Here is a 27430-nt window from a genome sequence, read left to right on the forward strand (position 1 = left end):
AAATTAAGAGCAGCAGAAATGGAAACTGTGTGGTTAAGTTAAAAATTTCTTTGCTATTAAAATAACTTTAAATGATAATTTATTATTTAAACAATATTAACATTGTATTTTATGGTTTAATGAATGTAGAAGTTAAAATGCATGACAACTAAAGCATAAAGGACAAAGTGTTAGAGCATGATTCTGATACTGTATGTGTAGTGGTATAATAAAGCTAGACTGTGGTAAGTTATTAAGTTCTGGAAAAAGCAGATATCTTAGTTGTTAATTCTCTTAATGCTTCAGTAATCCTAGAGAAGTATTTTGAATATTGTTTCATCAAACATTGAAATGCCATTTAATTGTGCAATTAAGAGTTTAAAGCTGAGGTACTTTAACTGTCAAAATATGGAATAAAAAATTATTGTATCATTGTCTAGTAGATTTTAATACCACCTGGGACCCTGCAGAAGTAATTTTTCATAATTTTATTATGCTTAAGTTTCTCAATATAATAGGTATATGTTAGCATTCATATGTGTGTGGGCTTTCAGAGGAAATCTGCATTTGAGTGATATCCTGGAATTGACTCTTAGCAGTATATTCTGAGTGATTTGTTTTAGAAACAGGAATTTGAATTGTTGAAAAAAAGAGTAGAATTTTTCTGGGGGAGTAATTTTAATCAGACTAAAATTTTAACTTAACTGTTGTGAAATTTATTCAGACTTTCAGTTTGATAGAAGAAAAGAATTTAAATTGGAATATTCCAGTTTAAGGTTTTAGTTTTATTTAAGTGCTGTGCAATTTAACTTGAATTATTGCCATATTTATTAGAAAAATAGAGCTGTATTAGTCATGATTTTAAAGAACTAATGCAGAGAAAAAAATGACCTTTTTTTTCAAACATTATATGTGTTTTTCATACAAAGGAACTGATTTTTAAAAAACTGTTTTATATTGATTTTAAACTTCTACTTATCCTTTTCTTGGATGTATTTGACCATCTGCATTAATATCTTCCCAGATTTTTCAATATTCTTGATTATTTCTCTGAGTTTTGAGTTTTTCACTACTCATTTTTAAAATAGTAAAAAGTTTATTTTTTTATGTGAAATTTACATGAAACATAATTAACCATCTAAAAATAAGCAATTCAGTGGAATGTAGTGCATTTTCAGTGCACTACACTACCACTTCTAATTTCACCATGTTTTCCTCACCCCAGAACATCCAATACCCATTAAGTAAACACTGCCCATTCTTTGCTTCCCCCATTCTTAGACAAACACTACTTTGCTTTCTCTCTGTGTATTTATTTGCCTATTCTGGATTTTTCATATAAAAGTTCATATAATATTGTAACTTTTGTGTTTGGGTTAGCATAGTGTTTGCAAGGTTCACTCATGTTGAAGCACATATCAGAAATTTATTTCTTTTCTAGAGGCCCAGTGCATTCATGCATTCAGGGTGTTGGGGGGGTGGGTCCCTCAGCCTGGTTATTATGAAAAACTCTGCTATAAACATTCATGTACAGGTTTCTATAGAGACAAATGTTTTTTTTATTTTATTTTAATGTATACCTAATTGTGGAATGGTTGGTTTATATGGTGATTCTGTGTTTAACATTTTGGGGAACTGCCGAACTGTTTTCATTGTACATAAATTCATATTTCTCCATATCCTCAACAACACTTATTTTCCATTTTTAAATATATTTTATATGTATCCTAGTATAAAGTGGTATCTAATTGTGGTTTTGATTTGCATTTCCTTAATGACCAGTGAAGTTTAACATCTTTTTATGTGCTTAGTGGCCTTTGTATATAACTTTTTTGGACAGATGTCTTTTCAAGTTCATTGCTCATTATTAAATTGGGTTGCTTGTCTTTTTGTTATTAAATTGTTGTAGGTAGCTGAAACCGGTTTGGCTCTGGTAGAGCGTCGTTCTATGGACTGAAAGGTCCCAGGTTCGATTTCGGTCAAGGGCATGTACATTGGTTGTGGGCACATCCCCAGTAGAGGGTATGCAAGAGGCAGCTAGTCGATGTTTCTCTCTGATCGACGTTTCTAGCTCTCTCTCTCTCTCCCTTCCTCTCTGTAAAAATAAATAAATAAATAAATAAATAAATAAATAAATAAATAAATAAAAATTGTTGTAAGTATTCTTCTCTCGGGTGCTAAATTTTTTATCAGATATATGATTTGACTATAGTTTCTCTCATTTTGTGGATTATCTTTTCGTTTTCTTGATAATGTCCTTTGGGCTACAAAAAGTTTTCATTTTATTTCATTTTATTTATTTACTTTTTTAAGTATATATTTTATTGATTTTTTACAGAGAGGAAGAGGGATAGAGAATTAGAAACATCAATGAGAGAGAAACATGAATCAGCTTCCTCCTGCACACCCCCTACTGGGAATGTGCCTGCAACCAAGGTATGTGCCCTTGACCAGAATCGAACGTGGGACCTTTCAGTCCACAGGCTGACGCTCTTATCCACTGATCCAAACCAGTTTTGGCAAAAGTTTTTATTTTAATGAGGTCTAAGTTATCTATGATTTCTTTTGTTTCCTGTACTTTTGGAGTCAAATCTATAAATCCGTTGCCAAATTTGAATTCATAAAGATTTATCCCCATGTTTTTTTCTGAAAGTAAGTTTTACCCCTTAGGTTGTTGATACATTTTGAGTTAATTTTTTGTTGAAGAGATTATTCTTTTTCTATTGAAAGATTTTGGCACCCTTGCCAAAAATCAATTGTGCATCAATATTTGAATTTAATTCTGGACATATAATGGTACCCTTTGTACTGTGGAGCTGGCTTAAGGACTTCCATAAAATCTAGACTAGGGGTGTCGAACTCAATCAGAGAAGGGGCCAAAATCTAAAATCCAGCCTAAATCGCGGGCCGAATGGTTTACTGAACAGTCATAAACTGTCATTGTGATGGAAACGCAGCAGAGTGCAGTGATGACGGCGCAGTGCGGGCCACATTGCAAGGCCTGGCGGGACGGATTTGGCCCGCGGGCCTTGTGTTTGACACGTGATCTAGACAGTCAAAAAATATCACAGCTCTTACACTGGTTAGTTTTTTGTGTCATCAATCTAGATGAACACGTTATAAGAGATACTAATATAAAAATCATTTGACAGTGCTTAAAGAAATACTAACACATAGTATTTGTAGTTAAAGAGCTGTAATTTTTTTCCTTATGTCTTTACTTTGCCAGCAGAAATAGCAGGTTGAGCTATTGTTTTTCTTTAAAATTTTACCTCCAGCCTGGCTGGTGTGGGCCAGTGGTTGACCCATGAACCAGGAGGTCATGGTTTGATTCCTGATCAGGGCACATACCCAGGTTGTGGGCTAGGTCCTGAGTAGGGGGTGTCCAGGAGGCAGCTGATCAGTGATTCTCACCATTGATGTTTCTATCTCTCCCTCTCCCTTCCTGTTTCTGAAATTTTTAAAAAAAATTTACCTCCACTTGCCGAAACCTGTTTGGCTCAGTGTTAGAGCATCGGTCTGCAGACTGAAAGGTCCCAGGTTTGAATCCAGTCAAGGGCATGCATGTACATTGGTTGCAGGCACATCCCCAGTAGGGGGCGTGCAAGAGACAGCTGGTTGATGTTTCTCTCTCATCGATGTTTCTAGCTCTCTCTCTCTCTCCTTTCCTCTCTGTAAAAAATTTACCTCCACTTTGCTATACACCTGAAACTAATACAAACTAAATTGAATGTAAACTGTAATTGAAAAAATAAAATCAAAAGCACATAAACAGATACAAAATTTACCTCCGCCAAAAAGGAGAAGTATTATGGTTACTACAGATGTAAGAATATGCAAACTTGTAGAGAATTTTTGTAAAAATGTATTTGAGCCAAACTGATGACATATGCTGGTGAACAGGATTTCAAATGTTCCCAAGAATAGCAGGCTTGCAGCAGCTTTTATGCATTTAAAATTAGGAGGGGAGAAAGATTGGAGAAAACAAGGTGGGGAGGATAGTTAAGATTGTGTGCTCTCTTGAGGCTTACTAACCCCTTCAGGGGGTATTACTTCTAAGTGTATTAACCTAGGTGCATAAGAACAATGGGCAGGGCTGGCTAAAAACCTTGCTGAAGACATTATAGGCCTACTGAAGGACTACCCACCATGACCTGAGCACCTGGGAATTTATGATCACATCATCCTGTGAGATTATTTTTTATAGAACCTCTTTTTCATCCGCATTAATATTGAGTCTTCCTTCTGATTACCTTTATTTCTTCACTTTTCTTCCTTTTTGTAATAATAGTGCTTTCTTAGTAAAAATGAGTTTGGATACTTAAGTTTTGTACTCTAAGATAGGGAAATCTAAATATATTGGCTTTCCCAACTTGTACTTATTTTCTGTCGGAAGAGTTCATAGGCTTGAATTTCTGAGTGTATAGTTAATTTATTGTAACTTGAATTGGAAAAATAGAATATTTAAAATGTACTATTTAGTTTGAAATTGCATGGTGATAAATCTCAAAGGAAATGGCAGAATTTTTATATGTGGAGAAATATAGGTAATGAATATGTGAAAAAACATATAAAAAAAGAAAATCATATAGCTTTGCTGAAACAAACAAAAGTAACTTTGAACGTACTATTTTATACAAATTTGTTTTATTTACTGAGGTGATTTTTCCTACCTGCTATATTGATAGATAATACTGAGAGGAAAGAGAGACCCTACTGCCAGTCATGTTGGGGTAGCCCATTCATAACACTGCTGTCTTTATAAATAATACCATCCTTTTGAAAGAAATGTAATTGTATATGAAGTTTCTTCTCAGTTAATTACTTAATGACCATCATGTTTTGATGAATCTGTTTTTTATTCTGGTTTGCCAACTATATTAATATTCAGGTTTTTTAATTTTAGATATGAATATCGTGTAGAAATGGTTCATCAGTCTTGCAATGATCCTACAAAAAACATCATTCGAGAGTTTGCATCTGACTTTGAAGTTGGAGAATGCTGGGGTTATAATAGATTTTTTCGTTTGGACTTACTTGCAAATGAAGGATACTTGAATCGACAAAATGATACAGTAATTTTAAGGTAATTGGAAACATTTGATACTGTGGCTTTTATCATGAGGGAATAATGTCACCAGAACTTTAAGAGTCTATTTATTTAACAAAGATGAATATTGAAATTCATACCAACTATAACCTTGCTATGTTCTTAACCATTTTTTTCAGGAGTCTTGTGTAGTCAGTGAAAAATTTAAGCTAGAAATGTGTTTGACATTTAGTTAGTAATTCCATAAAAAGGAAACTACTACTTCTAATAAATATAGTAAGGTCCTATTTATCTGTTGAACTTATTGCAACCTCACTATTTGCAAATCAAAAACATGGTCCTTTACTTTTTTTTCCTCTCACTTGACATTCAGGTGACAGGGTTTATATGCTGAATTTCACAACATAATTTCAGTTCCTTCTAGATAGCAGCAAATGAAAAGTATGGAAATAAAGATGAATCAAACTAAGTGATACTAGTTCGTATATTATTTGCAGAAATTATAGAACATAAACACTATCAAACCACAACAGCCCCATTTAATGTTGCGGTAACCACAAGTCAGAAATTTGGGGCATCATTACAAAATGATTTAATTTTTTTTTTTAATACATTTTATTGATTTTTCACAGAGAGAAAGAGAGAGGGATAGAGAGTTAGAAACATCGATGAGAGAGAATCATCGATCAGCTGCCTCTTGCACACCCCCCACTGCGGATGTGCCCGCAACCAAGGCACATGCCCTTGACCGGAATCGAACCCGGGACCCTTCAGTCTACAAGCCGACCCTCTATCCATTGAGCCAAACTGGTTTCGGCTAAAATGATTTAATTTGATGTGACAAATGAGGGCTTACATATTTAAAAAATGGACTCATGTGTTTTGAACTGGAGGTTTCACAATGTTTAATAATTTAGAACTTTCAATCAAAACAATTCTAAAAGCATTTTTCCTTGGTATACCACCCACATCCCCTCCCCCACCCCCCAGAATTATCAGTCCACTCCCTTTCTTTGCCCCTGATTCTATTATATTCAGTTTATTCTGTTCCTCAAATTTTTAGTTCACGTGATTTTTAGATTCACTTGTTGATAGATATGTATTTGTTGTTCATAATTTTTATCTTTACCTTTTTCTTCATCTTTTTTTAACAAAATATTTTAATTTTTTTTAAATAAATTTTTATTGTTCATATTATTACAAATGTTCCTCCACCCCCCCTCCATTGCTCTCCTCCACCAGGTTCCCATCCCACCCTCTGCCCTTTCCCCACCCCCTATTGTCCTCATCCATAGGTGCACAGTTTATGTTCAGTCTCTTCCCACATCCCCCTCTCCCCTTTTCCCCAAGAATCGTCAGTTCACTCCCCTTCCATACCTCTGATTCTATTATATTCACCAGTTAATATTGTTCATCAAATTTTTTTTTAATTTCCTTGGTTTTTAGATTCACTTGTTGATAGTTATGTATTTGTTGTTAATAATTTTTATCTTTATTTACTTTCTCTTCTGAAAGAACCCCCTTCAACAATTCATTTAATTCTGGTTTGGTTGTGATGAACTCCTTTAGCTTTTTTTTTTTTATTAGTGAAGCTCTTTATCTGACCTTTGATTCTGAGTGATAGCTTTGCTGGGTAGATTATCTTTGGCTGTAGGTTCTTACTATTCATCACCTTGAATATTTCTTGCCATTCCCATCTGGCCTGCATGGTTTCTATTGAGAAATCAGCTGACAATCGTATAGGTGCTCTTTTATAGGTAACTACCTTCTTTGCTCTTGCTGCTTTTAATATTCTCTCTTTGTCTTTTGCATAGTATGGTCCTGTTCTTGAGTCATGATCAACCTTGTATTTTAGCTAGATTATTACAATAAATAATGCTTTAGTAGGTGATATTTCTAAATGTTAATTTAGAAATGATATAATGGTATTTCTTTAGAACTCTACAGTTTAAGTATAGATATCTGGTTTATAGATGACTTTACAGAACCTTATTTTACTATAATTTGTGAACTACATGTATAAATGGCAAATATGAGGAGCTCTGACTACATTTTCAGTTGTGGCCTCAGATGATAATGAAACTTAAAATTTTAGAACTTACAGTTATAGATTCAAGGCTTGTTTGGATAATATTTTACTATTTGGATTATTTTTCATGTGCAGCTATTCTTTTAAGGTTTCAGGTTCGTTCACCAACTTTCTTTCAAAAATGCCGGGATCAGCATTGGTATATTACTCAGTTGGAGGCTGCACAGACTAGCTATATCCAACAAATAAATAACCTTAAAGAGGTAAGGACAAAAATACATATTTTGGGTTTAGTGTTTTATTTTGTCTTATTGGCCTGTTATCATTTATAATTAGATTTGGGGTACTTCTTGCAGTTTCGTAGAAAAGTCCAGTTATTTTGTTGTCCATTCTTAACAACTTTGAACCTGTCTTTACTGTTCAGTAGCCACTAGCCATACATAGCTAAGTAAACTTAAAAAAAATTTAGTTCCTTAATTGCACTAGCCACATTTTATTATTTTTTATTTTTTTATTTCAGAGAGGAAGGGAGAGGGAGAGATAGAAACATCAATGATGAAAGAGGATCATTGATTGGCTTCCTCCTGCACGCCCCCTACTGGGCATCGAGCCCGGAACCTATGCATGTGTCCTTGACTGGAATCTTACCTGGGACTCTTCAGACCTCAGGTTGACATTCTCCACTGAGCCAAACCAGCTAGAGCACATGTGTCAAACACAAGGCCCGCGGGCCAAATCCGTCCCGCCAGGCCTTGCAATGTGGACCGCACCGCGCTGTCATCACTGCACTCCGCTGCGTTTCCATCACAATGACAGTTTATGACTGTTCAGTAAACCATTCGGCCCGCAATTTAGGCTGGATTTTAGATTTTGGCCCCTTCTCTGATTGAGTTCGACACCCCTAAGCTAGAGCATGGCCACATTTTAAATGCTTATATTGGGCATTGCAGCTAGAAACATTTGCATCATTTCATAAAATTGTATTACAATGCTGTTCTAGTTTGAGGTTATCTCTCTGTGTTTTATTCAGTGATTTCTATATTTCTCTTCCCCATGCTGTCTTGAATTTAGAGGATTCAAAACTATAAAACAACTGAAAGTTGCCCCATCTTGAATTCTCACTACTGTTGAATTGAGCACTAGAAATGATCAGTTAATTAATTTTTAAAAAATATATTTTATTGATTTTTTTTTTACAAAGAGGAAGGGAGGGAGAGAGAATTAGAAACATCGATGAGAGAGAAACATCGATCAGCTGCCTCCTGCACACTCCCTACTGGGAATGTGCCCACAATCAAAGTACATGCCCTTGACCAGAATCAAACCTGGGACCCTTGAGTCCTCAGACCTAACATTCTATCCACTGAGCCAAACTGATAAAGGCCAGTTAAATAATTTTTAATTTTACCATGGTAAACTAAATATGTAAGGAATGTTTCTTTTTGCCAATGGAAAGAGATGGGGTGGAAGCTTTTGAAGTGCCGAGATTGGCTAATAGATGGGCCATCGCAATAATATTAATATATAGATAAATACATTCTTTCAGAGGTTTTTCATGTTTATGTACTATTTAAAACTGCCTGTATTTACTTTAGAGTTTGCTCACTGTACGTGTAGCTTGGTCTAGATAAAAGAAGGATGAGAATAAATTAGGCAACTTTTCTTTTCTTTTTAACAACTTTGAACCTGTCTTTACTGTTCAGTAGCCACTAGCCATACATAGCTAAGTAAACTTAAAAAAAATTTAGTTCCTTAATTGCACTAGCCACATTTTATTATTTTTTATTTAAAAAGAGAGAAGGGGGAGGAGGGGGAGAGAGAGAAACTCTGATGTGACATTTTAGAATATAGGTTATTTAGAGCATGAGACTCTGTAAAGCAGTCCTAGGTAGTTGACCCAACTTTGGGGCCAGGGTCTAAACTGCAACACAGGTATGTGTCCTTACCGGGAATTGAGCTTGAGATCTTTCAGTCCTCAGATTGATGCTCTAATTACTGAGCAACACTGGCCAGGGTGAGCAGTTTTTCTTTGTCATAGATTTTTCCATAAGCAAAAGGCAGCAGGTGGTGAGAGAGATGGTACAAGGAATGTTTTGAGAACATATATTTTTTTACTTAAAAATATGTTTTGCTTTTCTATAGAAACACTACTTATAACTCATGTTTATTTGTGCTGTTTTTGTTTTAAAAGAGACTTACTATTGAGTTATCTCGAACTCAGAAATCAAGAGATTTGTCACCACCAGCTAATCATCTTAGCCCCCAAAATGATGACAGTCCTGAGACACGATCCAAGAAGTCTGCGTCCTGTACTGACATGCTTCTCCAGGATGGTCCTATTTTAGCTTCTGTAAGAGAGGCCAAAGAGGATGAAGATGAGGAGAAGATTCAGAATGAGGATTATCATGTAATAATTAGACCAATTTTTTGGATTTATTTTGTGTTTGATAAGAGAAATTAATAAGATCATAGTTTTCATCATATGTAGAGAAATCAGTGTGCTAAAAATCTTATCTGTTAGTCAAGTCAGAAGTTACTGAATCAAAGTGTTTTAAAGTTTTATATTGAAGAAAACTACATTCTACACAACATACTAATGTACATTCTAGAAACAATAGATTGTGAATTTTTTTTAATATATTTATTTTTTACAGGGAGGAAGGGAGAAGGATAGAGAGCCAGAAACATCAATGAGAGAGAAACATTGATCAGCTACCTCCTGTACACCCCCTACATGCCCTTGACCGGAATTGAACCTGGGACCCTTCAGTCCCCTGGCCGACGCTCTATCCAGTGAGCCAAACTGGCCACGGCAGATTGTGAATTTTTTAAATGTGTTGTATTTTTATTCACTGAAACTAGTTGCATATGTAGATAGACTCATTTAGGATTTGGGAGATAGCCAGGTTTTGTCCCAGCTAAATAATGACCAGAATGAGAATTCAAGGAATGGTTGTTTTGTTTGAGGTAAGATAAGGATATAGAGAAAAAGTTTTTGATAGGATGTGGAGAAAAGGGAACTAGTACATTGCTGATGGGATGCAAACTGGTGCAACCATTATGGAAAAAAGCATGGTGTTTCCTCAAAAAATTAATGTGGAACTGCCATTTGACCCAGTGGTTCCACTTTTAGGGATATCTATATCCTAAGAAACCCAAAACGACAATCAGAAAGAATGTATGCACCCCTATGTTTGGAGCAGCACAATGTATTATAGCTAAGATCTGGAAACAGCCCAAGTGCCCATTGGAAGCATGAAACAGAGGGCAGAATCTTGGAGGGAAGGTATGGGCGGGGGATGGGAAGTAATCAACCAAGAACCTTGTATGCCTATATGCATAGCCCAAGGCCACTAACAATGGGGAGGTAAGGGTGGAGGGTGGGAGAGGGGGTTGGATGAGGTCAATGGGAGATAAAGGGGGGCATATGTAATGCATTCAACAATAAAGCATTTTTTTAAAAAGGAAAGAAGTATTACCTTAAGGCAAGCATGTCAAACTCATGGCATATCTGAAGCATTTCCAATTACATTAAGGGTTCCACTGCAATTGGCAGCAATAAACTAGTAGTACCAGGTAATGTGGTTGTGTGATTTTTTTTCTACAAGGCTTAGCGGATTAGGCACACAAGCAGAGAATTCTGATGATTGAGTAGTTGTTTGGTGCTTGCTCCATACTCAATTGTTCTATGAGATAAAAATCTTTATTTCTTTTCCTTGTTCTAGCATGAGCTTTCAGATGGGGACCTGGATCTGGATCTTGTTGGTGAAGATGAAGTAAACCACCTCGATGGTAGCAGTTCCTCTGCCAGTTCCACAGCAACAAGCAACACGGAGGAAAATGACATAGATGAAGAAACTATGTTAGTGTTGCACATTACCATATAAAACACCTACAAGATAATTAGAAGGATATTAATAAACCTAAAAGTGGAGATAGTTAGCATTTTATCTTAATAATCTTTATAAATAAAGGATGTTAAAGGAAAGGCTTGAATTAGTTTCCACTCTCTGATCTCTGGTTTCCAAACTGAGTTTTAATTTTTCTTTTTTATCTCACCCAAGGATATATTTTTTGTAGATTTTTATGCATGTCAGAGAGAGAGAGAGAGAGAAACAGAGAAAGAAAGAAACATCTATTGGTTGAGAGAGAGAGAGAGAGAGAGAAAAACAGAGAAAGAAACATCTATTGGTTGCCTCCTGTCCCAGGGATGGAACCTGTAACCTAGGTATGTGTGCCTTGACCGTAAATCGAACCTGCAACCTTTTGGTGTGGGGCAATACCCAGCCAACTGGGTATTCAGCCGGTGCCTGAATTTTAATTTTCGTTGTTAACTTTTAGTTTTGCCATTATTTCATATTTAAGAAAAGTCACAAAAATACTAAGAATTCCCCTATTTAAAAAAACTATCCATATTTTCTCCTCACATGTTAATATTTTGCTTTATGTTTCTCTTTTTTCTCTCTCACCATATAATTTTTTGTGAGACATTTGAGATTAGGTGGGTATACTTTCCATTATGTACTTCCAAAAAGCAAGTATATTTCTTATGTAACTACTGTGCAGTTATCAAAATCAAGAGACTAACATTGCTGTAATAGTGTAATCTGACCTTTTAAAATTTTTGCATTCTCCGGTGTCTTTTGGTTTAGGATCCAATGCAGGATCAAATGTTGCTTTTGGTTAAGTTTTTTTAGTTTGCCCCAATCTGGATCAGTCTTTGATTTTATTTTTTTCACTTTGTTTTATGTGTTTTTGACACTTTTGAGAAATATATATCAATTATTTACAAATTCTCAATTTGCAATTGTCTGATGTTTCCTCATCATTACACAGAGTTTATGCACCTTTGGGAAGAATACTACAGAAGTGGTGAGGAAATTTTTTTTAGGCATATTGTATGAGGGGGAAGTGGAGGGCATGTCTTTAATCTGTCCCATTAGGGTTGATTAATTTAGATACTTGCTGAAGAGGGTGTCTTCCAGGTTTTGATTAATAAATATCTCTTGGGAACATAATTTGAGACTGTAAATATCTTTTTCTCATTGTACTTTTTCCATTAATCTTAGCATCCATTAATGATATTAGCTTGGAAAAGATTACTGTTGTTGATTGCCAAATGATGATACCCATTATTCATTCTGACTTAGTTGGAATTATATTTTAAGGAAGAACTTTCCCTATTAATTAATTTTATTAATATGGATTCACGGATTCGTATATTATTAAATAATTATCATAATGTATTACTCAGATTATCCAAGATTTAGCCAATGGGAGCCTGTTAAAGAGATAACTCCTGTGTCCTTTGGGATGTCCTCATAATTTTTAAAGCACTTATTTTCTGGCCCTATAAAACATTCCAGATTCACCTGTAGTTTCTCTGTTTCAGCCCATTTTTTCAAAGGAAATAACAACAAAATACCAAAAATATCCGAAAATCCTAGCTGGTTTGGCTCAGTGGATAGAGTATCTAAAGAGTCCCAGCATATTCCTGGGTTGCGGGCTCGATTTGCAGTTTGGTGTGTGCAGGAGGCAGCTGGTCAATGATTCTCTCATCATTAATGTTTCTCATTCCCTCTTCCTCTCTGAAATCAATAAAAATATATTTAAAAATAAAATAAGGTAATAGTGTTTTTTGGTATGATAGATTGTGAGGACTTTGATAAGGGGATATTACCATTTATTCTGAAACTAAAGGCCTGGTGCACAAAATTTGCACCCTCTCTAATCTGGGATTCCTCAAGGGACCTCAAACTGATAATAAATGGGCAGTCACACATCCCTCTCACAATCCAGTACTGCTGTCTCCCAACTGCTTGCCTGCCTGCCTGCCCATAATTGCTTCTCCCTGCCAGCCTGATCACCCTCTAAACACTCCCTGCTAGCCTAATTGACGCCTAACTACTCCCCTGCTAGCCCGATTGCCCCTAAATGTCTTCCCCTACTAGCCTGGTCGCCCCTAACTGCCCTCCCCTGCAGGCCTAGTTGCCCCCAACTGTCCTCCCCTACTGGCCTGGTCATCCCCAACTGCCCTCCCTTGCCAGCCTGGTCGCCCCAAACTGCCCTGCCCTGCTGGCCATCTTGTGGTGGCCATCTTGTGTCCACTTGGGGCAGCCATCTTTTGTGTTGGGGTCATGGTCAATTTACATATTACTCTTTTATTAGGATAGTATTTTAGGAAAATAATTAGTATATGCATTAATTTGATCATCTTTCTTTTTTAACCTTAAAATGTAGTGCTTTGTTTGGTTATTCCTCACCTGAAGATACTTTTTCATTGATTTTTAGCAAGAGTTGGGGGAAAGGGAGAGACAGAGAGAGAAACACCCATGTGATATGGACACATGGGTTGGTTGCCTCCCACATGTGGCTCTGGGCCGGGATCGAGCCTGCAGCCGAGATACATGCCCTTGACCATAATCAAACTTGAAACCCTTAAGTCTGCAGACCAACATTCTATCCACTGACTCAAACCGGCTAGGGCTAAAATGTAGTGTTTTAAGCCTAATCTACTACCATTAAGGTACATATTATTTAAAGCTGTAATCTTTTACTCTACAATGGTTCTCAGGTTTTCTCTTTTAAATGTTTCCAAGCTATTTTAGTATTTTTTAAAAGGTAGTTTGACTATTAATACTAACTCTACATGTGATAATGACCAAAGTCTTTTTCTTCATTTTTGTACTTAGAAATATCCTGTCTTCATAAGAGAAAACTATGCATTATTTTTATAAAATTCATTGAGGTGTGACAAATAATGTTAATTTTACTTAACTCTGTGGGAATAATGAATTTTCTGTATTCTTAGGTCTGGAGAAAATGATGTGGAATACAACAATATGGAATTGGAAGAGGGAGAACTTATGGAAGATACAGCTGCTGCAGGACCTCCAGGTACAGGGGCCAAGTCCACAAGACATTCTGTCTTCCCTTTGTTCTTTTTTTATTGTATCATATTTTTTAAAATATATTTTATTGATTTTTTTTTTATAGAGAGGAAGAGAGAAGGATAGAGAGTTAGAAACATTAATGAGAGAGAATCATTGAGCAGCTGCCTCTTGCACCCCTTCCCCACTAGGGACATGCCCGCAACCAAGGTACATGCCCTTGACCGGAATCGAACCCGGGACCCTTCAGTCTGCAAGCTGCCGCTCTATCCACTGAGCCAAACCGGTTTCGGCTTGATTGTATCATATTTTAATATGTGACAACCACTAGCTCTTAAGATATTAATAGTAGCTAACATTTGATATATGTTCTTATGTATGAGGCAAATGTACTTTGTGTACTTTATCTATATAATAAAAACCTACATGACCTTTATAGTGGAACTACCAGAACGACCAGTCGCTATGTTGCACATTGACCACCAGGGGACAGACGCTCAGTGGAGGAGCTGCCCCGTGGTGGTTAGTACGCACTCACAGGGTGAGTGCCGCTTAGCTAGAAGCCGGACTCACCCTGGCAAGTCAGTAGCAGTGGCTGGAGCCTCTACCGCCTCCATGGCAGTGCTAAGGAGCAGTGAGCCTAGTGGTAAGGAGCAGTGGCAGGCAGGCAGTAAAAAGCGAGGGATCCCCGACTGCAAGAGCGCATAAGCCAGGTTAAGGGGGAGCCCTCTTCCTGTGCATGAATTTTGTGCATTGGGCCTCTAGTTTACTTATAAAATTATGAGATTCTAGGCCTCTGTCTTTCAAAATAGCCTCTCATCTGGGTTCCTTGTATCAATTATTGCTCCCCTTCATTCTGTTTCCCTCAGCATGAGTTCAGAATGTGTGTTTTTTCTTTCAAATTGATATCTGATCATGTCACTTCTCTACTTAAAACCCTTTATAGGATTCCACTTAGGATAAAGTCCAAATTCATTAATATGGTATAGAATGTCCTTTATGTGCTGGCTTCTGCTCATTTCTTTAGCCTGCTTATACTCCTCTGCATAATTTTTCAGCCCATCAAATGTACCATGGTATTTCTCACATCTTTGCTCCCCAACATGTTGTTCCTTCTACCTTCTCCTTATTTTTGCTTTTCATTTCTTTCTGGAAGCCCTCCTAGACTACTCGCCCTGGGTGTCTTTTCTGCTTTCTCAAATTAACCTATTAGGCCAAAACTGGTTTGGCTCAGCGGTAGAGCATCGGTCTGCGGACTGAAAGGTCCCAGGTTCGATTCTGGTCAAGGCATGTATGTTGGTTGCGAGCACATCCCTGGTAGTGGGTGTGCAAGAGGCAGCTGGTCGATGTTTCTCTCTTATCAACGTTTCTAGCTCTCTATCTCTCTCCCTTCCTCTCTGTAAAAAATAAATAATATATATATATTTTTAAATTAACCTATAGGATCTAAAGAACCTATTTAACCTATGTTAAACATTATTTTTATTGCTTGTATAGCTATTTTGCTTCTCACCTCTGCGCTCCATGAAGCAATATAATGTGTATCAGAATTTTGTATCCCTAGCACTTTTAACAGTATAATAGGGATCACATAAACATTGAGTAAATATACTTTATTACTAAGTTTTCAATGTAATTTTTAGAGTTTTAAATAGTGCATAAAAATTCAGAGGTCATCTATATAAAAAGGATGATGAGTGTACTAAGTCAAGGTTATTCAATAATTTTCAGCCTTTTTTATATATATATATATATATATATACATATATATATATATATATATACATATATATATATATATATATATATATATTTCTTTATTGGTTTTGGAGAGGAAGGAAGAGGTATAGAGAGGTAGAAACATCAATGATGAGAGAGGATCATTGATTGGCTGCCTCCTGCACACCACATATTCGGAATTGAATCCACAACCCAGGCATGTGCCCTTGGCCAGAATTGAACCCGGCGGAACCCTTCAATTCACAGGCCAATGCTCTATTTACTGAACCAAGCCAGCTAGGGCAATTTTGTTTTTTAAGTTAAATCTGATTTCCTCTCTCTTCAACTGTATTGTAGGGAAATTCTTATGTATAACCTTTTTAGACACTCGGTGTAACCATGGGTTATATTTTTCCAATTAACGTATTAATTCACCAAATATTTACTGAGCACTTAACTGAAACTGAATACAGTTTTACTTTCAGGAACTACAATATTGAAAAAAAGATGTCCCTGTTCTCATGGACCTCATAATAATGTTATGTTCTGTAATTCTGAAATTATAATTTATTTGTTTTTTATACACACGCACACACACACTTTTTTTTGAGCACTTAACTATAATTCAGACATTGAATTCTAGATGCTGAGGATACAATAGTGAATCAAACAGTTAATTTGTATTTTGTGCTTTGGGGAATTTTATATATTTGGTAGGCATTTATTGAAATTCCTATTTCCAGATTTCTGGAAAATACGATGAAAAAGAATTACTTTTAAGTAATTTATAATCTGAAGGTGAATAGGTATATAACCAATATATATAAGTATAAGAGTACACATACAAAAGAATTCCAAATAATTTTTTTACATATTGCCTCTTCAAGGAGGTGAAGTATAACTTGCCACCCTTAAATGTAAGCTATACTTAGTGACTTACTTCCAGGTATTACAGTGTAAAATATATTTAAGTAGCTTTTTTAAAGGTTGATTTTTAACCAGTCCTATGAAATAAAAAGATAACATGCAAATTAACCATCACTCCGTCACAAATATGGTGGCACCTAGTCCTCTCAGCTCTGTGGGCTTCCCCCAGTCCCAGGGGGGCTGCTGCAGAGAGCAAGTAGCATGAGCAGCCTGGCACAATGCTTGCTTTGTTCCAGCTATGCATGGGCCTCTGGTCCACCGAGAGCCTCTGGGCAGAGGGTGCATAGCAGCTAGGCCCTGCAGAGAGCTACTGACACACGGATTCTTGTGCGGGGCTACTAGTATTTTCATAATTTTATATGCTAAGCATTGTACTAGGCACTAGAGAAAAGTCAGGTGGTTTTCTTGGCTTAAAGCTTAGTTCAACATAGGTGATATAAATAGGACATTTGCTCACAATCTATACTGTGCATCAGTCAATAACAAGTTCTGTCTAAAAACTTCAACTTGTGTTCCAGTACTTAAGCTAGAAAAAAAGTGTACCAAACATGTCATAGATCTGTACAGTTTGCTATCCAGAGACCTGGAGTCAATTCCTATTTTAGTGTCTTAATTCTTGGAATCTGTTATACCATGGAGATTTGTCTTTCATTCAAGACCACTGGGTTATGAGATATGTTCACCTTTCCTAATTCTTATTCCACTAATTGTATATACTGTATACATTGTCACTTTTTTATTTCTATGGCTCAGGATGAGTTTGAGGGTTGCTCCTAAATTCTGGATAATAATGAGGCCAGTGCTCAGTCACTGTGCCTGTGTACACCTCTATGGCAATCGGGTTTCTTCATTGTGCTTCTCATTATGAAAATCAAATCCTAAGAGACAAGTATTCAAACATCAACCAGTTTACTTTTTTCTTTTAAGTACACTTAAATTTGTACAAATATATAGCATGCATTTTCTGTATTTTTTTTTCTTTCTTGCAGGTAGTAATCATGGCTATGTTGGTGCCAGTAGTAGAATGTCAAGAAGAACACACTTATGTTCTGCTACTACAAGTAATTTATTAGACATTGATCCTTTCATTTTAATGCATTTGTTGGACCTTAAGGGCCGGAACAGTATGGAAAATTTGTGGGGCTTACAACCTCGCCCACCTGCTTCACTGCTGCAGCCCACAGGTAACATATTAATAGTGGTTTTCTTTTTTTGTGATTCCCTAAAAGAACTCTTAGATTTTAATCTAAGTATTTCATCTAAGTGTTGGACTGCAGTATATTTTTGTAGCAAATTGATTTTTTCATTGTAAGTCATAAAATGACATTTCTATTAATCAATTTTTTTGTTATTGTTCAAAGATATTTTGTGTGAAAATAATGTAAAAAATGCCTATAAGGAGGGTTGGCTTCTTTTTTTTTTTTAATGGTTTGCCCTTTAAATTGCATGTAATTGACAGTTTGATTCATATGAAATACTACAGTTTTCCTCTCTGTAAATGGACTTAGAGTTTTGCACAATTCATGAATACCATAACTTCCAAGTAGAACTCTGTCTAAGTTGGATATAGAAAAAGATGGTATACTCACACTTTGATGTTCAGTAGCCTAAAAACCTAAATCAGCTAGCAGCAGTGTTTTAGGTATTTGTTGAAGTTACATGGGTTACTTTAATACAGTGTATATAAGTACATATTAAAGGTATAGTCAATGTTGGACTTTTCGAAACGCTATGGCATGGTCATTTTGAATAGCTAAAGATTTACCTTTAAATGACACATTTTAAAAACTATTTTTGTTGGAAATCTTTTAAACATACCAAACATTTTCCTACCTTCTTAAACAACAGCACATTAATCAGTGGTTAAAACAATAATTTTGATTCTTTAAAGCTGTGGAACTCATTTTTCAAACAAAGTAGAGCTTCCGTGTAGAAATCAGAGAATTACTGGGTGTACTGGTTAATAATGGTGGATTTTGTAATCAAAGAAAATACGATAATTTCAAGAGAAATATCAAGTGTTTTATTCAAAGTAGTTTGCATATTTCACAATGCAGAATGGTTTTATTTTTTTTAAATATATTTTATTGATTTTTTACAGAGAAGAAGGGAGAGGAATAGAGAGTTAGAAACATCAATGAGATGAAACATCAATAGGTGCCTCCTGCTCCTTCCCTACTGGGGATCGAGCTGGCAACCTGGTCATGTGCTGTTGGCCTGAATCAAACCTGCGACTGTTCAACCCACAGGCAGATGCTCTATCTACTGAGCCAACCCAGCTAGGGCCAGAATGGTTTTATTAATGTTAACATCTATCTTAACATGAGTTTCTCTCTCTCTCTCTCTCTCTCTCTCTCTCTCTCTCTCTCTCTCTCTCTCTCTCTCTCTCTCTCTCTCTCTCTCTCTCTGAAGTTTCATATTCTCGAAAAGATAAAGATCAAAGGAAACAGCAAGCAATGTGGCGAGTTCCCTCTGACTTAAAGATGCTAAAAAGACTGAAAACTCAAATGGCTGAAGTTCGATGTATGAAGACTGATGTAAAGAATCCACTTTCAGAAATAAAAAGCAGCAATGCTCCTTCTGGAGACATGCAGACAAACCTTTTTTCTGCTGACCAGGCAGCTCTGGCTGCATGTGGAACTGAAAACTCTGGCAGATTGCAGGATTTGGGAATGGAGCTCTTGGCAAAGTCATCAGTTGCCAGTTGCTACATACGAAACTGTGAGTGTCTTTTCTCCACATGTCATTTGGGAAGCTAGAGGACAGGTTATTTTCAGAATAATATTACTAATAAAATCTCCCTTACAATGAATTAAGACTTCAGACATATACCACCCCTTCTCCTATCTAAAACAGATTATATTTTTGCCCTGGCCAGGGTACTCAGTGGTTAGCATCAGCCTGAGCACCAAAGGGTCTCCAGTTTGATTCCTGGCCCATTTGGGACACATGCATAAGGCAACCAATTGATGTGTTTCTCTCACATTCATGTTTCTCTCTGCCCCTTTCTCCCTCCCTTCCACAATCTAAAAATCAATGGAAACAATATCCTCCAGTAAGGATGAAGAAAAAATAAAACAGACTATATTTTTAACTGTATAATCGAGCTTACATTTCTTGATTGCTTATCCTGTACTGGGCAATAAGCACATAATCCTTAACCTTGTGGATCTTGCATTTATGTATTTTTATGGTGGGGACTAGACATTAAAATGTGTAAAGAAGTCAAGATAATTGCAGTTGATAAAAAGTAAAGAGTGCTATGAATGAAATAACAGAAGAATGGGTGGAAAGAGCAGGTGAGGAATGTGTTCCTTAGGGTAGTCCTAGAGAGTCTGAGGGAGCAACATTTGAACTGAGACCTGAAGGTTGAGAAGGTGACAGCCATGCAAAGATCTGTTGGAAATGTTCTGGGTAAACAACAGAAAATGCAAAGTTACTGGTAGGAGATTTGCTTTGCATATTTGAAGGCTCAAAGGAAGACCTTATGGTTGAATATGGTGAACACAGAGGGGAGAATAATAGGAGATAAGCAGAGAGGTAGGCAGGATCTAGCTCAGGTAGGGTTTTGGTAAAACCTCAATAAAAAGTTTTGTGTTTTATTCTGGTTTTAGGAAGAAGTCTTTAAAGAACAGAAATCAGAGTATTTATCATCTGATTTACCTTTTACAAAGATTACTTTGCTTGTTTGGTGGAGAAGGAACTGAAAAGGGTTGAGAGTGGGAGTTGTGAGACTGTTGCTGGTTGAAATGGAGTCCTTGTGGTGTTGCAACAAAAGTATTTCTGGGGAGCCACATGAGGGGATGAGGTCTGGTGGGAATACTTATTTGGGTGGAAATAGAAGGCTGCCCCCAGGTTCCCAGTGTCTCTTCCTGTCATGGAAGAAGTCCAGCCAGAAGTTCTGTTCCATGCCTTAGCAATAATAGAATTTTTGTAATGTTTGCAACTCTATTTAGGAATCCCTTTAGTTTTTTATTCTCAAGCTCAAAATATGTTGTATGTTTCAATGAATAGTTTTATTTTTAAAAATAATTTTTATTGATTTCAAAGAGGAAGGGAGAGAGAGAGAGAGAGAGAGAGAGAGAGAGAGAAACATGATGAAAATCATTGATCGGCTACATATCCCTCACTAGGGACCAAGCCTGAAACCCAGGCATAAGCCCTGACCAAGAATTGAACTGTGACTTGGTTCATAGGTTGATGCTCAACTACAAAGCCATGCCAGCTGGGCTTATTATTTTACAATAGGAACTGTGAGTGCTTCATTCAAGATGGTATGGGGTGTGATGGATCTTTTGCATTTTCATATGGATTTTATAATTGGTTTGTCAGTTTCAGCCATTAGAAAAAAAATAGCTAGAAGTTTTATTGGGTTTGTGTTGAAATCTATAGAACAACTTTGGGAGTACTGTCATAATAAGTCTTCCAATCAGTGAGCACAGTATTTTCTTTTTCTTTCTTTCAACAATGTGTGATAGTTTTCAGTGTACAAGTCTTATGTTTCTTTGCTTAATTTTTTCCTCTGTTTTCTACTTGATGCTCTTGCAAATGGAATTTTTTTTTTTTTTACATTTCATTCTTAGATTGTTGGATTAAAAAATAATTGATTATTGGGTTATATTGTTCTACCTTGCTGAACCTGTTTATTATATTTTAATGCATCTATGCTCTTTAAAATTTTATTTTAATTCTTTTTTTAAAAATATATTTTATTGATTTTTTACAGAGAGGAAGAGAGAGGGATAGAGTGTTAGAAACATCGATGAGAGAGAATCATCAATCAGCTGCCTCCTGCACCACCCCTACTGGGGATGTGCCCGCAACCAAGATAACATGACCGGAATCGAACCTGCGACCTTTCAGTCCGCAGGCCGATGCTCTATCCACTGAGCCAAACTGGTCTCGGCTAATTCTTTTTTTTTTTTTTTTTTTTTTTTAATATATCTTTATTGATTTATGGGAGGAAGAGAAAGGGAAAGAGAGATAGAAACATTAATGATAAGAGAGAATCATTGATTGGCTGCCCCTGTACATCCCCCACTGGGGATAAAGCCAGCAACCTGGGCATGTGCCCTCGGCTGGAATCGAACCTGGGACCCCTTGGTCCGCAGGCTGACACTTATCCACTGAGCAAAATCAGCTAGGGCTATTTTAATTCTTTTTATAGCTTCTTGAGTCTCTGCATGTTGGGCTATTTAATATCAGGGTTTTTTTAATTCATTTTAAGGCCATCCATTTCTGCTAATTACTGATTTAGCCACAAACATCTTGAAGCATGGTAATTGTGGTTCATTTCTAATTAAACATTTCCTTTCCAATCCAGTAATATTTTATCATTTCCAAGTATTTACCAGTTAATTTTTATCATTAATACTAGTTTAATTACATGGAGATTAGAGTCTATACCTGGTATGATTTTTCTTTTGAAGTTTACTGACTTATTTTTTTTGGATTTGTAAGTTAACACTGTTCTACAAGCAGAAGAGTAGGAGTACTTTTAGAATAAAACCCCTAATAAACCAGTTGGGACCAAAGCATCCTGTTTTGTTTTGTTTTGTTTTGTTTTGTTTATTTTTGACATTGTAGCTAGAATACCTTTCTTGCATGTTAAGATTAAACCTTTCTCTGACTGCCTACGTAGTGATTTTGTGCTATTTTATCATATTCAAAAATGTTTTTAAATGTCTTTGCAGCCACAAATAAGAAGAGTAATTCACCCAAGCCAGCTCGGTCCAGTATAGCAGGTAGTCTATCACTTCGAAGAGCAGTAGACACTGGGGAAAATAGCTATTCGAGGGGAGACTGTCAGCCTCTGTCTGAAGGTAAATTTGAAGAGTTCAAAATGTAATTTTCATGAGTGGATGTCTGTTACTCAGAACTGATCTTACAATATAGCTTTAGATTATACCATAGTGTTGAAACGGGTTTCAGAAGTTTCTTGATCTCACAACAGATTAATTAGACCCATCAGTAAAAAAATGCAGCCATTAGATTGCATATTTTGGATGCCTTAATTTTAAACAGTGGGCAATAAAAAGATTTATGACAAATTTAAAATTATTTTTGCATTTTCCTTTAGTTTCAAAATATATATATATGATAAGATCTGAAGTGGAAATCTGAGAGAGAACATTTTGTTTTCCTTTTTTCTGAATATCCCCTTTCTTTTCTGTAGTTTCTCCAGGGAGCTCTCAGTCTGGGAGCAGGCACAGTTCTCCCCGAGCCTTGACACATGGCAGTTTCGGTGATATTCTGCCGAAATCTGAAGACCTGCAGAGTCAGTCTTTGGACTCAAATGCTATTGTGGTTACAGTTATCAATGGCTTACCTGCTGTTGAGAAAAGAAGGAAGATGGTCGCCTTGGGGTAAATTAAGTTTTTGTTTATGAAATGAAATAATAGCTTCCTAACGAACAAAATAAATTTCTAGTATGTTAATTTTTTAGCAGAGATAAAGTTCATTTGTTGTATGAAAGTGCAACTTTTAAAGTATCAGAAACCTGCCCTTGCCAGTGTTGCTCAGTTGTTGCCCCCATACCAAAGGGACTCTGGTTCTATCTTTAGCCCCAGTTAGAATACATGCTGGAGGCAACCAATCCATATGACTTTCTCATATCAATGTTTCTCTCCTTTCTCTCTTTTCTCTCTCTCTCTCTTCTTCTCCCGTCCTTTTTCCTACTCTCAAAATTGAAAAAAGATATCCTTGAGTGAGGATTTAAATAAATAAAAAATGTTTCTAAACCCTTACTTTTTTCCTTAATGGGATGATATAGTACCAGAAGTTTAGTTTAGTTTAGTTTATGTTAGAGCTCATTTTCACTGAAATTAGGATAATAATGTTGTGAAACCTTACATGACCTCTGCCTTGTGGCATTTTTTTGTGTGTCAGCCATTTTTTCCACCATCTGTGCCACACTTTTCAAAGAGATCTTTGCTGGGCTGTATTGTATTTCATAGACCTTTTACACATAATTTGTATGGAACAAAGCGCTTCTGGCAATTTTATTTTAACAGTGTTTTTTATTTCATCTTTTCCTCTCCTCTTATAAAAGTGTTCTCAAAACTCAGTTGGAATTTCCCAAAAGGATATATGCAATAGTCAGCACCTTTATCTATCTCCTAGGAAGCATAAGCTCAAACCTCAGCCATGTCAATTTCAATTAAACTTTGATCCCCTCAAAAGATAGAGTGATGGTCTATGAATGTGCTAGATGAGCTTTTCTTAATATCCATTTGCTGACCTATTTTATGGATGTTAAATACATTTATAATTAAACAATGGAATGATTTTACTTTGAGGCTTTGAATTAAATTTAGAGAAAGATTTACATCTCTTGTGTGCTAACTTCATACAGTTTTAAGATCTGGACAATTACCAAACCTAAAAGGGTAGCTGGTAGTTTAATTTTCTGTTTTGACTCAAGTTGAAGCAATGGAAAGGTGTTATAATCATTGGCAATTAACTTGTCCTCTCCATTAGTTAGCTTGATTTTATACATGTTCCTTTCACATTGAAGCTACAACCAGCTTTTACATTTTGTGATGGAAACACTTATGTCTGCCTTTAACCATAAACATTAAATATAGATAAACATAGACTCTTTTTCTAAACTGTAAAATTCTTTATAAGTGACTGCAGCTCTTAACTATTGGGTCGGCAACTAAGTAATTGCGTATTTTTTTGAAAAATTTTTTCATGGAACTAAATAACTTTATTCTGTAATGTATTGCCCATTTTGATCAATGACCTTTTGCCATCTTTCAGGCAGCATCATAATCCCACGTTCAAAAAACTTCTGGTTTTTATTAGCAAAAAACTGAATCAGGTACGATTTGACATCATTATCATTATTGAAATTTTTACCATTCAAGGAGTTTTGTAAAGATCGAAACAAAAAATAATCAGATGGTGCAAGGTCAGGACTATATGGTGGATGTGGCAAAACATCCCAACCAAGCTCCATTAATTTTTGCCGAGTGACCAAAGATGTGTGTGGCCTTGCATTGTCATGATGGAATACAACACCTTTTCAATTTGTCAATTTGGGCCGCTTTTCTTCAACTGCATTGTTTAATTTCGTTAGTTGTTCAATATAGACATCAGAATTGATCGTTCGGTTGGGTGGTAAGAGTTCAAAGTAGACAATTCCTTTGTAATCCCACCAAACTGATAACAAAACCTTCTTTTGATGAATATCAGCTTTTGATGTTGTTTGAGTTGGTTCACCTGGCCTGCTCCACGATCTTTTCCACTTGATATTGTTGTAAACAACCCATTTTTCATCGCCAGTTATCAGTCGTTTTAAAAATGGATCATTTTCATTACGTTTCTTTAGCAAATCGCAGCTGCTAATGCGTTGCGTTAACTGTGATTCTTTCAGTTCGTGAGGAACCCATGTATCGAGTTTTTGAACATAGCCAAGTTGTTTTAAGTGATTTTCAATGCATGTATGTGATACATGAAGCTTCTCTGCAATCTCACGTGTTGTACTGTGACAGTCCGAATTAATTATTGCTTTGATTAGGGCGTCATCAACTTCAACTGGACGACCAGAGCGTTTTTCATCTTTGAGTGAAAAATCACCAGAACGAAATTTGGCAAACCAATTTTGACACTGCCATTCTTTTAAGGCTTTGTCACCATAAACAGCACATAACTTTTTATGAGCTTGCGATGCGTTTTTCCCTTTGCGGAAATAAAAAAGCAAAATATGACGAAAATGTTCCTTTTGATTTTCCATTTTTCAACGAACGCCAAACAAAAACTACAAAACAGATCAAAAAACTTTTTTTACTGATTAACAGCTGAATAGCCAACTATCAAATAACAAAATGTGTTTTACATTTGTACTACGTCTGCAAACCTAAAAATTCAACTGAAGCCATATATGTGTGAAACCCGCAATTACTTAGTTGCCGACCCATTTTACAGTTAATAGTATCATCAGCCTGGCTCATGTAGTAGTGTCCAACTTGGGTTTTCTTTTCATTTCCTGGTTTAAAGTAGTGTAAGCAAAAATTTTAATAAAAGTGGTTCAGAAAAGTGAGCAAAAGAAAGACTATTAAGTGAAAATTTTCCCATTTTTGTCTTCCATCTGCTTAGTTTTCCCATCCCTTGCCCACATACATTCCTGCTGTTAATTTTTTATATATGACTAGAGGCCTGGTACATGCATTCGTGCATGGTTGAGGTCCAGTCGGCACACCCCAATTGGGGCTGATCTGGCCAGGCTGGCAGGGAGGAGGAGCCGCCCCTTGATTGAACTTCCAGACAAGGGGACAATTTGCATATTAGTATTTTATTATATAGGATTATATAGAATGTTTGTGTTTCTCGGTTTCTATACATATTTAAGCAACTGTGAGTATATAGCTTTTTTAATACAAAAGATGCTCTTATTTTCTTACCCAATATATCTAAAAATGCTCTTATTTTCTTACCCAATATATCTAAAAAGTCTTTTCATATTGGTGAGAAAATATTTCATCTTTTTAATTGAAATTTTTGTTGTAGATTCACCTGCAGTTGTTTTTTAATTAGAATTTTTGTTGTAGATTCCATGCAGTTAAATAATACATAGAGATCTTGTGTTCCTTAACCAGTTTCTCCTCATGATAACAATTTGCAAAACTAGTACAATATCACAGCCATGATGTTGACACTGATGTAGTCCATTTTATAACCTTTGTTGTGAGTCCTCTAGTGAATTTTTTAAATAAACTTGAGCCCAGCCAACGTGGCTCAATGGTTGAGCTTCGACCTATGAAGCAGGAGGTCATGGTTCGATTCCCGGTCAGGGCACATCCCCAGGTTGCAGGCTCAATCCCCAGTGAGGGCCATGCAGGAGGCAGACGATCAATGATTCTCTCTCGTCATTGATGTTTCTCTCTCTCCCTCTCCCTTCCTCTCTGAAATCAATAAAAATATATTTTAAAAAGTAAACAAACTTGAAATTTAGTATTAAACATCAGTGCCATATATCCTCAGTTGCAGAAGAAGAAAATATAGATACAATTATCAGTGAGTAGTTTTAGAAAAATATCAAGTTGTTTTCTTCTTTGAGGGCTAATGTTAAAGGAGGTCGTCTGGAAGGAATGCAAATGACTGACTTGGAAAATAATTCCGAGACTGGGGAATTACAGGCTATACTGCCTGAAGGAGCTTCTGCTGCCCCTGAGGAAGGTAAGGAATGACAAGTCATAATTAGGAGGTGGGAATAATGGCCTTTTTGTGGTGGTGGTGGTGGTGGTGGTGGTGGTGGTGGTGGTGGTGTGGATTGGTTGGTTTAACCATTTGTATGCCATAAGCGTCTGTAGACCGATTTAAATTCAGAATATCATGGCTTGTGGGGATAGTCTCTGTTTTGGACATGTGGCAGTTAACTGGTTAATTAAAAAGTTATTGAGGCACCCTAGTCAGTTTGGCTCAGTGGATAGAGTGTCGATCTGCAGACCGAAGGGTCCCAGGTTTGATTCCATTCAAGGCCACATGCCTGAATTACAGTCTTAATCCCCGGTGGGATCTCTCTCATCATTGATGTTTCTCTCTCTCCCTTCCCCTTTCTTTCTGAAATTAAAAAAAAGTATTGAGGCAATATCTGATGTCCTTGATCTAAACCACTGAATTTTATTTACTATGTCATTAATTATACCACTGAATTTTATTTACTATGTCATTAAGCAAAGGGGAAGGCAAAATGGATACTTGATTACATTAAAGGACATGTCTTACTAGACATTTACAGGAGGGGAAAATTTATAGATAGTTTATCTGCTTATTCAGTTAATATATTAAGCCACCTACATGGCAGTCATTGAATTTTTATTAGATAATGCA

General features: G+C 36.2%; 1 protein-coding gene across 7 annotated transcripts in view; it reads left to right on the forward strand.

The window, feature by feature from the left end:
- The window catches only part of TRIM37 (tripartite motif containing 37), an 84586-nt gene that overhangs the window by 12546 nt on the left and 44610 nt on the right, over positions 1-27430 (forward strand). For 5 of the 7 annotated variants that reach the window (XM_036454279.1, XM_045587308.1, XM_036454282.2 and 2 more), the window contains exons 6-15: positions 4886-5065; positions 7207-7321; positions 9250-9465; positions 10784-10920; positions 13870-13955; positions 17584-17778; positions 19007-19315; positions 22288-22416; positions 22770-22959; positions 26658-26776. In XM_036454279.1, the coding sequence (XP_036310172.1) occupies positions 4886-5065; positions 7207-7321; positions 9250-9465; positions 10784-10920; positions 13870-13955; positions 17584-17778; positions 19007-19315; positions 22288-22416; positions 22770-22959; positions 26658-26776 (1676 nt within the window). The remainder of the gene's footprint in view (positions 1-4885; positions 5066-7206; positions 7322-9249; positions 9466-10783; positions 10921-13869; positions 13956-17583; positions 17779-19006; positions 19316-22287; positions 22417-22769; positions 22960-26657; positions 26777-27430) is intronic. The other 2 variants (XR_006742679.1, XR_004990777.2) reach the window with 1 other exon arrangement.

The sequence above is a fragment of the Pipistrellus kuhlii genome, unplaced genomic scaffold, assembly GCF_014108245.1.
Source record: "Pipistrellus kuhlii isolate mPipKuh1 unplaced genomic scaffold, mPipKuh1.p scaffold_m20_p_28, whole genome shotgun sequence".
Classification (NCBI taxonomy): domain Eukaryota; kingdom Metazoa; phylum Chordata; class Mammalia; order Chiroptera; family Vespertilionidae; genus Pipistrellus; species Pipistrellus kuhlii.